This window comes from Motacilla alba, chromosome Z, assembly GCF_015832195.1.
Source record: "Motacilla alba alba isolate MOTALB_02 chromosome Z, Motacilla_alba_V1.0_pri, whole genome shotgun sequence".
NCBI lineage: Eukaryota > Metazoa > Chordata > Aves > Passeriformes > Motacillidae > Motacilla > Motacilla alba.
Genome location: NC_052046.1, coordinates 64,350,288 through 64,364,114, shown reverse-complemented (window position 1 = coordinate 64,364,114; position 13,827 = coordinate 64,350,288). Strand labels below are relative to the sequence as shown.

Genomic DNA, 13,827 nt, shown 5'->3' with positions numbered 1-13,827 from the left:
TAAACAGCTGCACTCAACTTCAACTCAATATTTGCATGTACAGCAAATACTGAAGCATAAGAACATTATTCTCTAATACACACATGGTAATACAAACTGAGAAATCAATGAAGAGTTAATAGCAAATAGTTACATACAGAATACATGCATGTACAAATAAATCACAACCTTTGTCAGCAAATTAAACAAAGAACAGGAAAACATTATGAGATTAAAATGCATTAATAAATTTTACCTACAAGGCTAGAGATCAGTGGTAAACTAATTCTTTTTATCATTTCTTATAGCATACAATCCTATTAGCTTTACAGAACATTGCAAATAGCATCAATTAAAGATAAACAGATTAAAAACTTCATAAATCATTAAATTATTTATGTATTTTACATTAACAAGTCCTTTACTTGACATAGAAATAAACAAGTACATACCCTGATCCAAAATCTCTGCCTCTTCTTTTTTGGCCTGCTGCAGCAAATAACTTGCATCATTATCTTTGGTTTCTAAAAAAATGGATTTAGGATATGATGTTAGCCTTTGCATGTGAATGAAACTGAGTATCCCCCCCACTGTGGAAAAATGCCCTTTGGAAATGAACATTTGGTGCTTTTATATATAAACAGTAGTTGTATTGAAAAACACAGCACTAAAACAACCAGAATAAAAAAATTAAGATTTATATTAGAAGATAGAAGTAGAAATAAATATAGAAAAAAAAATGTACATAGAAATAAGCAAGTGCATACCCTGATCCAAAATCTCATCCTCTTCTTTTTTGTCCTGCTGCAGCAAAGAACCTGTATCACTATCCTTGGTTTCTGAAAAATGGGTGTAGAGTATGATGTTAACCTCTGCATGTGAAGGGAATTACCACCCTACTGAGGAAAAAAATACCCTCCTGAAACAAATACATGGTATTTTTATCATAGTAGTCATACCATACAATGCAACAGTAAAAAAGTGAAATAAAAAACTGCAACTTGTACTTGCTACACAGACACATCAGTCAGACTACCTCTAGATAATACTGTTGCTGCAATTTATAGGCCTACAACTGTTCAATGTAAAAATTTGATTCCTCCCACAACACGGCAGTGGAATCTAAAAAACCAGGGCAATATTATGATTCAGTTTTGTAGGAAATAGACAGAAGACAAACATTAAGAAACTGTTAATATAAAGTTTGGCATAGAAAAAGAAGCCAGTCTTCAGGGCACACAGGCCACACAACTGTAAAAATATGTTAGAAATTGGAAGACAACATGAGAAAGAAACAGACAAAAGACTATAGCAGACATTTCCAACAAAACCTACAGCAGAATCCCCTGATGCTTTATTAATTAGCAATTTGAATTTTATGCAGAACTGCATTACCCCAAAATGAAAATTTTGCATAATAACACAATACAGAGAAATACATCAATGAGCATAAGACGGCATGAATAAAAAGGATTACAAGTGTTTTTCACCTTCATGATGTCCATGCATCATCTTCATCACATCAAACTTGACTGGAATAGGAATATTTGCCTCCTGTGGAATATTTCTGAACATTTCAGGGTTTGTGTTCTGTGTGCAGGTCATATATGAGACAGCATGCTTGGCTTCCATGTAGTACATAATGTAAAAGTTGCACATTTCATCATTGGCAGTACCCCTACACAGTACAGAAAAGATGTGGCACTTAGAAAATAATGAACTGAATGGCTATTATTTAATTCGTCCAACTTGTTTAACAGAATACTAAAATATTACAATCAAATGTTTAGACATCCCAAACTAAAGCATGCAATACCTGCATTGCAGTGAATATCAGAAATTTCTTTTGATTTATACTGGAGAAAAGCAGTGTGGACAAATGCAGCAGGATAAGCACAACCACATCTGCTTCAGACAAAAAGCCCACATATCTCAGAACGTCCTAGCAATTTGCTTTTGATTTCACAGAAAATCGCATCACCTACTTAAACTGCTCTTCCTTCTAATTTCTACAGAATACCCCATAGCGTTCCCATTGTGTTATCAACTGGGCACATGTTCTGATTAAATATGACGGAGCTGTATCATTCATTACATTACTAATCACTTTTCTACAAATCTTGGACCAATGTTAATTTGAAATTGTTGCAAATAACATACATGTTTCATTCTATTTGACAAATCTTCCCTCTTTCCTCATCAAGTGCATTCATTTACTGTCCAGTCACACTGGTTCTAATACTGCAAAATTTATTTTTGTTACATATTAAGCTACCACAATTATCTCTTAAAGAGAACAGAGCACTGCCACCTTGGGAATAACTTGTTTGTAAGCTTCTGTAACAAAACATAAGTGCAAGTGGAATGATAAAACACTAGCAAAATTCAGCTCTTTGATAAATGTTGTACATGTACTTGAAACAGAAGTGGCCCTTCTCTACTGCTACATAATCCTGTCTTCAATAGAAAAAACAGCTGGCACAAATAAGTTTATTTTTCTGAAAAATACTACTTGGTGAAGCAGAGTATGTATGGCCTCTTTATAACTGTGGTCTGATTCTTCCTCTGCCATATAGGTTGATACTTTTTGTTTAGAGCTACAATCCTGAAAATTAATAAGCTAGGACTTCTTAATGGAAGTTCATATAATATAGGGGATTACATCAAGATTTCTAATTAGCTTTCACAATTAAACAGTGAGCCTACACTCATTTAAAAAATACAGAGGTGTTCTATTAGCTGTTTGCAAAAGACATCAGCGCTGACTTTTCCAGCAGCATTCTGCAGCATTCATTTATTCACCATAGCAACAATAATAACACAAGCCAGAGGGGAGAAAGGGAAGCATGGGAGAAGAGACTGTTTCAAAAGGGGAATTGGTTATTTTTCCATGCATTGGAAGTTTGGCATCCCTTGGAGACTACAAAACTGGGCAAGCTCTGCTTAAGCTTTTAGAAAGCATTAATCTTCACTGTTGGACCTCCAATATCCATCACTGCAAATGCTTCCTCTTTAAAACTCCAGTAAAAAACTGGATGTGGAAATTACACAAACTGTGGTTCATCTGACATGCTACTGTGTCTAAGCATTTGTAGTGGTTTAATTTCAGGTGGCAGTAAAGTACTGCTGCTCACTGCCCCCAGTCCTGCCCTCCCCAGAGTGGGACAAAGCAAAACTTGTGGTAAAATATAATAATACAAAATATTAATTGTTAATAAATAAATAATGGTAATACTAAAAATAATAATGGTAATAATAATAAACAATATTACATGATTCATACAATATACATTCATATATTATAGTGCAAACAAATAATAATAAATATAGAAACATAATAATTATAACAATTACTGTAATGAAAAGGACAGAGAGACAGCTTTCCCACTGAAAGCATACTAGTACATTGAAAGAAAATACCACCATTTTCCTAAGACTGTTTCTTGAACTGTAAGGATTATTCAACAAATAAGAACTACTCAGGGTAAATTTACAGAAACATGACAGAAATGCTTTGAGCTTGTGAAAAAAGGTCAGCAGTTAAATTAAGGTTTTATGTTTTCAGTGTCATGGTATCTGTAAAAACCTCTCCTCAACTCACTTTTTCCAACTGTTACACATCACTATCTTAACTGTCCCCTGGAAAGTTTTAAATCCATGTTGAATCCTTAACCCTCCATTGAGATGCAATCTTAGGGTGCTCAATGCATAAAAATCTCTTTCCTTGGAATGCTGCAGCACACACTCCCAGAACAGAGAGATTTCCACAGGTTATTTTTGTTTCTCTACATATGCATTAAATTATAGTTCAAAGAACCACAGCCAGCTAAGAGAGTATTAATATTAAATACATTTTTACAGCTGTATTTGTCCACTTGATCTTATAGGGCTGTGTCTATCACCTGCAGCTGAGTAGCATCAGTGAAGCATCACAGTTCAGATTTTCCTATTTTTTATTATTAGTAATTTCTGGTTTGAGTGTTTTTCATAAAAGCCTGTACATTTTTATACTGAAAAAAAGGAAATTTCAGTATTGGTCCAGATTTTTTAAGGCTAGATTTTGCAATAGGTCAAAATATCAGAATTTTATAAGCTTCTATACATTTTTGTTTTGAAATAGTGTAGAGAATTGTGAAGCTTTATTATTTCACATTAAAAAGTTAATATTGTCACCTGATTAAAAAATATATTTTCTAGAATTGATACTCTGAATCCTTCTCTAAGAACAGATCAGCCCAACATCTGACTAAGTTGTCTGGCAGTACAGCTTCACTTCAGAAGCGTTCTGAACACTTCAGCAAAGCGAATATTCACATAAGTAACATCAATGGACATTGTGTGAAGTTAAATCTTAAGTAAATCAGACAGCATAACAAAACATTCTGGCAGAAACTCTTTCTTAGAATTACCATGGAAGAAGACATGAAACAAAAACATTTCTACATATAACCAATGCCCTGGTAAAACAGGTTCTGAAATGGAGCAAATAGATAAAATTTACCCTATATGTGTCTCTGTAGTTCTGCCTTCCCCACTGAACACACATCTGGCTGCTAAGATATCATCATAGCTGATGTCTACTGGATATTTCACAGGGTAGAATGCCTGAAAAAGAGGATGATTCACCACAATCAGTAAAAGTGCTTCATATTCTCTCTGTTAATAGACGCTGAAGAGAAATACGGTGCTACATATCTGAAATGACTTTTGCATCATAAACTAATTATGATAATACTTGGCAATATTCATTTCCAGGGGCACAACAGCACACAATCGCTGGAAACACCATGATGGCAAATCTGTGGACATGTGATTTCGAATTCAGTTTCTCAGTTTGAAACAAAGATAATTAAAATTTACATTCAGAACTGAAAAGAACCCGACCAACCTGTGGTAGTTGTGGACTCTGCCTACCAATCAATGTCCATTGACCATTTCTCACTCTGTATCCACTTACTACTTTACCTATAAAATATCAATATACATGAGAAGTGAGATATACTTAAAAAATATGTTGCAGGGTCAACATTTTTCTGTTAGGTATTTGATATTCCTATGTTTCTCTTACCTAGTCTGTGTGTGTGAACTCTGTAGGCAAAAAGGTGCATTGGAGACCTTTTGTAATGGCAGGCAATGTCTGCATCAACCACTGTGAAAATATGATAGCAATAAACAATGGCAAACAGATCATTTATCAAACAGAGAGAAGTTGAATTACTGTACTTCATTCAGCATGGTTTACAAGAAGCATACGTACAATGGACAACAGATGATTTCAAAAGATAATAGAAGGTATCCTATATTTCTGCACTGTCCATCTCAAGACATCTTCAAAGAAAAACTAATAAAATATAGTCCAGGTTACTTGAAAATTACTTAATCTGCTGACATATATATAAAATCTTTCTGGCTGAAAGCCAGAAGAACTTCTCTTGGTGTACGCTACTACTATTTAACAAAATAAAGTAATACATTTATTTACAGACTATGTTGAGGGTTGCTTAGAATAAACATAGCTATGGTAAATAATCTACTCAGGGGAAAATTAAAATAAACAGATATAATTCTAAACTGATACGATTTACAATGAAGTCTTGATTATAAAGGCCCACACCTAATTGACAAAGAGACTTTGTCACAGAAGTGGTGTACAATGTTTACAGGGTAGTGTTAGATGCAGTAACAATAACTAAGGAAGAGCCTACAGAAAAATCCTGACGCCTTTCTGAGAGAAGTTACACACTTCCTGTTTTAACAAATTTCATGCTCCACTTAAGAGCTGTAAATTTGACTGAAGATGAGAAGGAAGTTATCTGCAACTACAGAACCGTTTGTTTGCCCTTTTCCCTCACCCTTCCAATTGAAAAATTAAATTCCTACATTGACCAAACATTCTTGGGGATAGTGGAGGATTAATTTGGCGGATTTTCATATGGGAGAGCAAAATATTTTTAATTTCAGTTCAAATTTAAAAATGTTTCAAGTTGCTGAATTCACTAAACAGTTGGAGTCAGCTGAGCCTTTGACCACCTCATTGTATTTAGGCAGCTAACAGTGAATGGAACAAATGGTGGTCTTGGTTATCTCCTTAAAAATTTGGTATAACAGAGTACAGTCAGTGTCCAACTTCCTTAAAACAGTACATCCCATGCCAGCCAAAGAAAGGATTTGGGGAGTTTCCAAGATGAAGTTTAGATAAAATTCAGTATTCTGTACAGAAACAGTTGGGAAACTTTTTATTACAGGTTTGATTTTTTGGTTTTTTGTTTGGTTTTTTTTTTAGCATTTTGACCTTTTAACCAACCAGGACTTTTACTCCCAACATGGGAATAAAATTCATAAGCAGCTCCTTCCTTGTAGAAATTCATTTTTTAAAACTGAATTCTTAGTAGAAGCACAAAAGTTGTGAATGACATATGAAGAAGAGTCCAAAGCAGTTTATGGCTTTTTAGAGGGGAGAGGAGGAATTAGAAAAGAGGTAGGGCATTTTTTATAAAATATAAAATGAAAATAAATTAAAGAAATACTCACTATTATTTGTGCACACTGTGTTCATACATAATTGATTGCCTTTACTGATGTAATCATAGGGAAATATCTTAATCTTAAACATAACTATTTTTTCCCTCATTTGTTCAAGCAGTCAAATAAATAATTTGTCCATCTACATATCAGCAAGCCTCAGCCAAATTTTCTTCCACAATAAGCAACAATAATAGGTCAGATGCTGAAATCATATAATCACTTTGTAAAATGATAACTCACCTTTCTTGCCTGGTGGTATGACTGTGTTCACAGACATCATAAGATACATTCCTGCAATCAAGGGCTGCCTGCAATGGAAAATCCAAGCTCTGGTAAACAAGTCCTCTGTAAAACATAACTGCAAGTGACTCGACATCCAGTACCATTTGATACCACTAATTTCTAAACATTGGATTGCATCTGAAACAGGTCTCCTAAAAATGAAGCTGTTTCAAAGCAGTTCCACTCTCCCTCTCTTTTTTTGCTACCATTTCTAAAGCATTTTATGCAAAGTATGTGAAATAGGACAAAGCTATCATCTGCATAATTGTTGTTCTCATCCCAGATTTCTAAATATGAAGCTCTTAAATTATATCAACCCAGTACTCGTAGCACAGCTGTGTCAAGTTTCTTAGCAGTAATGAATTTTTTTGCCAACAGATGATACAACTTCATAATTCTTAATATTGTGAAGTATGTATTATTTTTATTTCAAATGTTGTCAATGGAATCCACAATTACTATTCCAATTAAAAAAATAGGTAAGCATTTTTAAAGATACTCACTTTTGATGTGTCAGATGTAAAGTTACACCAGAGCAGTCCTTGTGTTTATCTGTACAAATTGTGAAAGTTTCATCATTAGCAACTGAATCCCTGCAAATTACTACATATTAACAAGATTTTTTGGCTATGTAAAAAAAACCAGAACAAGTTTTAATCTTACTGTGTGCAGTAAAATTGTTACACTGTGGAAATACTACTGAAATTTGCACAAATCTGATCATCTCAGTACTGCACTGCACTTGTACTAATATAAAGAAAAACTTCAGTGGATGAAAACTACTGTACTAGAAAATTTAGATCTTTATCAACTAGCATCTGGGAAATGAAACAGTATCATGTTTACACTAGTAGAAAAAGTAGGTTTTTTTCAAACAAATGTATATTTTAGTCACATTTTGAAAAATGAAAGGTTTATGAAAAGCAATAATTTTAGACATTAATAATGCAGCTGCCAGAAATCCTCGTAATCAAAGTCAGCAGGTGAACTTGATATACCAATACAGACAACAATTCTACTTAAAATTGGATATCCTCGAAGGTGAGTAAAAATAGCTACTTCATTTGTCAGTGTATTGTATCATCATTAGCTGATACTTTTGGCATTTTAATTTAAAGACCTAGTCGTCTTGACAGTTATTAAATTATAGTTTGCCATCTGGGAGTTCTATCTTTGCTCCTTTTTAAGCAAGTTTCTTTTTCTAATGCTTATACAATAACAGCGGTAGTTAGAAGATGGATCTAATTCCAAAGTAAGTAAGCAGAACATTCTGAAAAAATATTATCCAACAGCAAATGTTTCAGGTAAGAAAGAGATCAGAGTATCTATAGTAACAAGCAGTAACTTCTGAGAGTTTTTCCTCTTATAAATAGCCAGATTGCAAACTGAAAAAGTAGTTCATTTGATCAGAAAAAAGGATAATGGCCAAAGTGGGACAACACATGGAAACTTGACAGAAAACTTGAAACTTGACTTAAAAACTGTCAGTTCAGTTTTTCACACATTAGCTATTTCAGTCACCCTACACGTCACTAATAAGGGATAATACTCAGTTTGCTTTTCACCACCACTGATCATAGAATTTACAAGAATTTGTTTTCACTATGTTCACAAAGTAGATCTGTAAATTAATGTAGGTGTTATTCAATTGAAATAGCTCCTAACACAATTTTACTGTGTTCTGAAAATGCTCATTATCATGGCTTCTACAAATTCTTAGTTACTCCAGCTCTGTGCATCACAATAAACACTGTTGGACTTAAAAATCTGAATCACTATACCACAGCTGCACCTTTACAAATAGCAACAAAAAAATCTAAGTCTTCATTGTACACAGAAGAGAAAAATAAGAACAGTAGCTCTTTCATCAAGATTACTTACAAGAATCAAGACTACCAAATCAAGAATCCAAAAGTGCCAAAAAGACTAAGCTATTAGGACAAAAGAAGGGGAATGGTAAGAAAACATTCAAGAGAAAGAGAAACTAAACTCCTTTTCAATGGTTTTATAAGTTCAATATATGTGTATATTGTTCATCCTCCTCCTTGCAGGCAGCTTCACTTACAATCCCAATACCTCAGTGTTTGCTACAAAGGTCTTTGTAAAGTCACTTCTGCCCCACTCTCCTCATCTTAAACTATTTTTTTCTTACTTATGTAGCACAGATGACGTTCCAGAACTCAGTTTTTTATAAGTTTAATATTGTTAGAACTCTGCACTACATGAATTCCAATGGAAATTGGAAAATGCTTGCTTCCTCTCAGAACATTATTACTTAAAGTAATAAAATTTAAAATTTAAAAATACAATCAGTCATTTTGTGTCTCTCAGTTTTGGAATTTAGTTGAAAACATCACCATTCTAGCTTTTGAAAGCAGCTGCAAAATTATTCCCAAGACATCAAACTAATTTCATATTTGAAAAATGTAGCCTTTACTAGGTCATAGTCATAAAAGTAGCACCATAGGAGGAGGAGGAAAAAACCCTCAAATATTATTTCTGTTTGATAATATTAAAGTATTTTGACACAATTTGAATTTTCAGAACATGTAAAAAATGCTGACTGCATTTTCATCTAAAGAGAGCAATTTCAAAATGAACTGAAGATAGCTGGAAAGTTGCTACTAATTATTACAATTGTTACTATATAAGGCAATCATCTAAATCAGAATCAGGAGAAGCACAAATGAACTTCAAGTTCATTTTTGAAGTATTTGATCTACAGTGTTAAGAACAAAAGAATGTGTTAAGAATAAAATAATGGATGGATACATTAGTCTAAATCTTTTAGGAATTCCTACAGTGCTTTATAATTCTGTTTGTAGTTACATTTAGTCATAACTGAACTAAATGTTTTTCTAACAACCACAGAGGGATGCTGGAACTGACGTTTCCCTGCTTCTTCTTCCTTCAGTTCACCTCTTTGAAACACTCAAAGCTTTGAACTGTTCACCAAATAATGCTGACAAGTTGTGTTGACTTTTGCATTCTGTGCAAGCATAACACAATCATATTAATATTAATCATATTAAATATTCCCCGCCTTTTTTTACCCATATCAAACAAAGCCCATGGTGTATGTTACATTGGCTTCAGATTTTAAGGATGTAATTTTTAAAAATTGTGCATGACACTATTGCAACGATCATTCAAAGTTTAACTGCCAATAAATGTTTAAATGTTTTCTAGGAGAGATATCTCAAATACTAGAAATACTCAACAGCTTTTCAAATTAAACAGTCACACCTGATGTGAAGGCAAATTATGCTAAAGAGAAACACCCTCCTTCTGTAAGCTGATTTTGCTAAGACTTCCGAAGCAAGCCTGACAGACTTTCTGCTAATCTGTCGATCCAGATCCACAGTCCTGAACTCTTCAATTACATGCATGATAATCTGCCACAGACATTGAAACTTCTAGGACTTCCTAGATAGTTAAAATTTTATGGTTTTTTTACTCATAAAAACAAACACTCTTCAAAATCTACTTTCTTTAGACTCTGAGTATGGGGATTATCAATTACTGAGCACTCTGCTCAAACTATTTATTCAGCTTCTTCACTGCTCTGTTTCCAGTATTTCATAGGAACAGTATAGGTGACTAGAATACTTACAAGCTCCCACTGCAACAGAGTGGCACTTTTTATGAAGCTCCAAACCCCTTGTTATTTCAAAGTCAGCCCTTGATTTGTACCAGAATCTCCACATACTGTCTCAGAATTGTCTTTGCTTCATTAAACTCAAGAAGTAGCCTCAAAGGTGAGCAAGGCAATTCCAAACCTAATGCCCATGGGGAAGGAACTTTGTACAAGTTATATTTTTTGAGCAAAGACATTCAGCACAAGAAATGAACTTGAGGTACCAGAAAAGAATGAGACAACTAATACTGTATTTAATATTGGTATCTTATATTGGATACATAAAACTATCTTGATTTATATTTTTATTGTAAGTCAAGGTGCTCGTACTTGCCGATCTGTTCACTCCTCCAGTATCAATTCAATAAAATTTATTTTTAAAAGTCTAGTATGAAATCTGGAATGAAACTGTACCTTTACTCAATTTGTGAAAAACAAAATGCAAACACAGACTGCCCAGTGACATTTTCACAACTTACTTTCCAGACGGAAAGGAGACAATTATTGATCCTGGTTCAATATAAATTTTTTAACAGATGAAGACCTCATAAAGGTCACAGATGACTGATTTGCTAAAAGGATATAAAAATATATCATAGCCATGAATTCTGTGAATATGAAAAGCTAATTTTATCCAAGACACTGGCATATTCAAGAGAATGTCAAAAAGAAGCACACCAAATCTAATGTTCAGAGTCAATTCAGAGTAATGTTCAAATAACAATATACAACTCACATTCTATTCAGGAAACAGACCTTTTTAAGACACCTACTAGCTTAGTGGCCAAAACTAATTACTCTCCCCAACCAAAAGAAACAAACCCTAAGACAACACTATGAACCCTACACCCCACTGAGAAATTATATGTTATCATATGCAATGTAGGTAACATAATTCTTGCAGAGCGTGATAGCGGGGAGAAATAAATCTACTCTTAGTGAAAAGCTGGAGGTTAAAAGAACAAGCTGAGAATGCAAGAATTCACTGTTCGTTGTGTAAAAGAAGAGAGACAACAAGAAAGGGAATGAAAAAAAAGCCAAAGCTGAACAAAGATGAAAGACTTCCTCATAAATTTGCTCCAAACATATTGACAAAAAATTATAAATTGCTTCAAACAATGCAACAGATGCACACATACAAAATGACAGAATGTGAAAACCTTCCATTTCAGAATAGCTAAAATACCTTATAATTTATATCTTCTTAACACTTTCACTCTTGGGGATAACAATTATAATCTTACACGTGCTGGAAAGGTCTAAGGTAATAATATGGCAGATTAGAAACAGCATTAGTCTTTGTTATACAAAGGGAAGGGAAAAAAAACCCCAACATTCTAGGCATTAGAAAAATACAATCTTTTTTAAAATTCAGATTCAAAGGTGCTTACATAGAATAATAAAATAAGACCAGAATTACAACTGCACTCCATATTCTTACAGCCCAAGTTCAAAGCTGACTGGGTCCCTTTACAGACCTAAAGATGGCTAGATTTACTTTAATTTGAATCTGAGCTCGAGACATTTATGACTATATGAAGAGGCAGACAAATTTCTGACATTTTTTACTTGTTTACTTGTATCCACTATCAAGCATAAGTCCACAATAATTTTTGCTTTTACAATATAAAAAGTAAAGAAAATGAAATAGAGAAATTAATATTTTTCTAAGATGGCTCTTCACACACTTTTTTGTAGAATGTATTTTTAGTTCTCCAGATTAAATTTTAATCTTTTTACTTTAGACAAGGTACAATAAATTTTGTTTTGTTATCTGAGAGTAAAGAGCATATCCAAGTATGAATTCTTAGCTCAGGATTATCGGTAAGAAGGGATGGAAAGCAGAATTATTCTAATCTAATAAAATGTCCTAAACCTTTATAGTAGTGTTCATAATTTTCAACTAGTTTCATGAGTGTTTTTAAATTTCAGGAATAACCTAAAGTGATTTTTCTTGTAATTAGATGTCTGTTGATAACAACAGGCATAAGTATAGAGTCAAAGCATAAGAATATAGTCACTGAAGATTGTATGTGAGCCCATGCAGTTGTTGCAATTCAGAACAGAGGATAAATGATGAAACTTGCTCAGTTAACTTGGTACGCTTCCAGTAGTACAGCAAGGATTCCAAAGTATTGTTCAGAGTTTACTATTCTGACTTACAATTACAAATATAAAATATTTGACTTTATGTAGCAGTTATTTATGTATTAGCACCCAATTTTACTTCCTATCAGTTTTGGAGGGAAAAAATGTTGTAGATAAAGTCATCAACTCTCATGTTCAACTCTTCTAAAAAGAATATTTTTCATTTCTTTAACCAGGTATTAAATTAATTCTGTCCAGCAAAGGGCCATGAAGATTATGGCAGAATTGGTGCATCTCTCCTGTGAGGAAAGGCTGAGAGAGCCTGTTCAGAGAGAGATGGATCTGAAGGGAAGGTGCAAAGAGGGAGCCAGGCTCTTTGCAGTGCTCAGCAACAGGACCAGCGGTGATGGGCACACACTGAAACACAGGGGGCTTCTGCTGAACAGAAGGAAACTTTTTCACTGTGTGAGTGACTAAGCACTGGCAAAGGTTGCCCTGGGGTGCTTCTAACCCTGAATGTACCTGGAGATAGGCCTGGACAACAGGCTGTAGGTGGCCCTGCTTGAGCAGGGAGGGCGTGGGCCAGACGACTTCCAAAGGTTTGTTTCAATCTTAACCATTACATAACTCTGTGAAAAACTCAATGACAAGTATAACCATATTACTATGCTTGAAATGAGTGTTTCACCTTAAAAAAAACCAAACAAAACCACCTGGCTTGACTATATAATGCTTTTATCCCCAGTCGTCTTGTTCTGTTTATACTGAATAATAAGTTTTGCACTTTTAAGACTTGTTCCAGAGAGTGAAGAAGAAAGAGAAGAAGCGCACAGTTTATTTTCAGACACTGCACTCACTCCTCCACATTCCTGCTCCTGGAGATATTTTCTCCCAAACCGGTTGGGGGGAGGGGCCAATTGAATCTGCTTTCCTAGAGGAGCCCCTTTGGGGGTTCTCTCCCAAATTTACCCTGAACCAGGACAAATACATTCAGTGGCACCCAACATGAGGCTCGAGAAAGTAGAAAAAACGTTTATTGACTGCATGTTGGTTGTGCTTGCTCTCTAGTGGGTTAAAGCAGTCAGTAGCCATGTTGCTCAAATTCGTAATGTCTCTTGAGGTAGACACCTTCATATAGTTCTGGTCTCTAGACCTTTTTGAGGTTTCAATACCTTTCTAGTCACTAGGATTATTGTCCCTAACACATAGTTTTTACAGTAGAGGGACACAGATTAGAATACCTATTGTGCTGGCTTGGGTGATAATGATTTATAAAGTGTTTACAAAGACACTGGAGTCTGTTTATGATATCTATG

At 34.3% G+C, this 13,827-nt stretch overlaps 1 protein-coding gene across 8 annotated transcripts in view; it reads right to left on the bottom strand.

The window, feature by feature from the left end:
• PAM (peptidylglycine alpha-amidating monooxygenase) overlaps positions 1–13,827 on the bottom strand; it is a 124,792-nt gene that overhangs the window by 34,830 nt on the left and 76,135 nt on the right. For all 8 annotated transcript variants that reach the window (XM_038123236.1, XM_038123233.1, XM_038123235.1 and 5 more), the window contains 8 exons: positions 7,290–7,338; positions 6,745–6,812; positions 5,048–5,128; positions 4,868–4,944; positions 4,481–4,584; positions 1,470–1,657; positions 747–818; positions 432–503 (listed from right to left, as the gene is read on the bottom strand). In XM_038123236.1, coding sequence (XP_037979164.1) covers positions 432–503; positions 747–818; positions 1,470–1,657; positions 4,481–4,584; positions 4,868–4,944; positions 5,048–5,128; positions 6,745–6,812; positions 7,290–7,338 — 711 coding nt within the window. The remainder of the gene's footprint in view (positions 1–431; positions 504–746; positions 819–1,469; positions 1,658–4,480; positions 4,585–4,867; positions 4,945–5,047; positions 5,129–6,744; positions 6,813–7,289; positions 7,339–13,827) is intronic.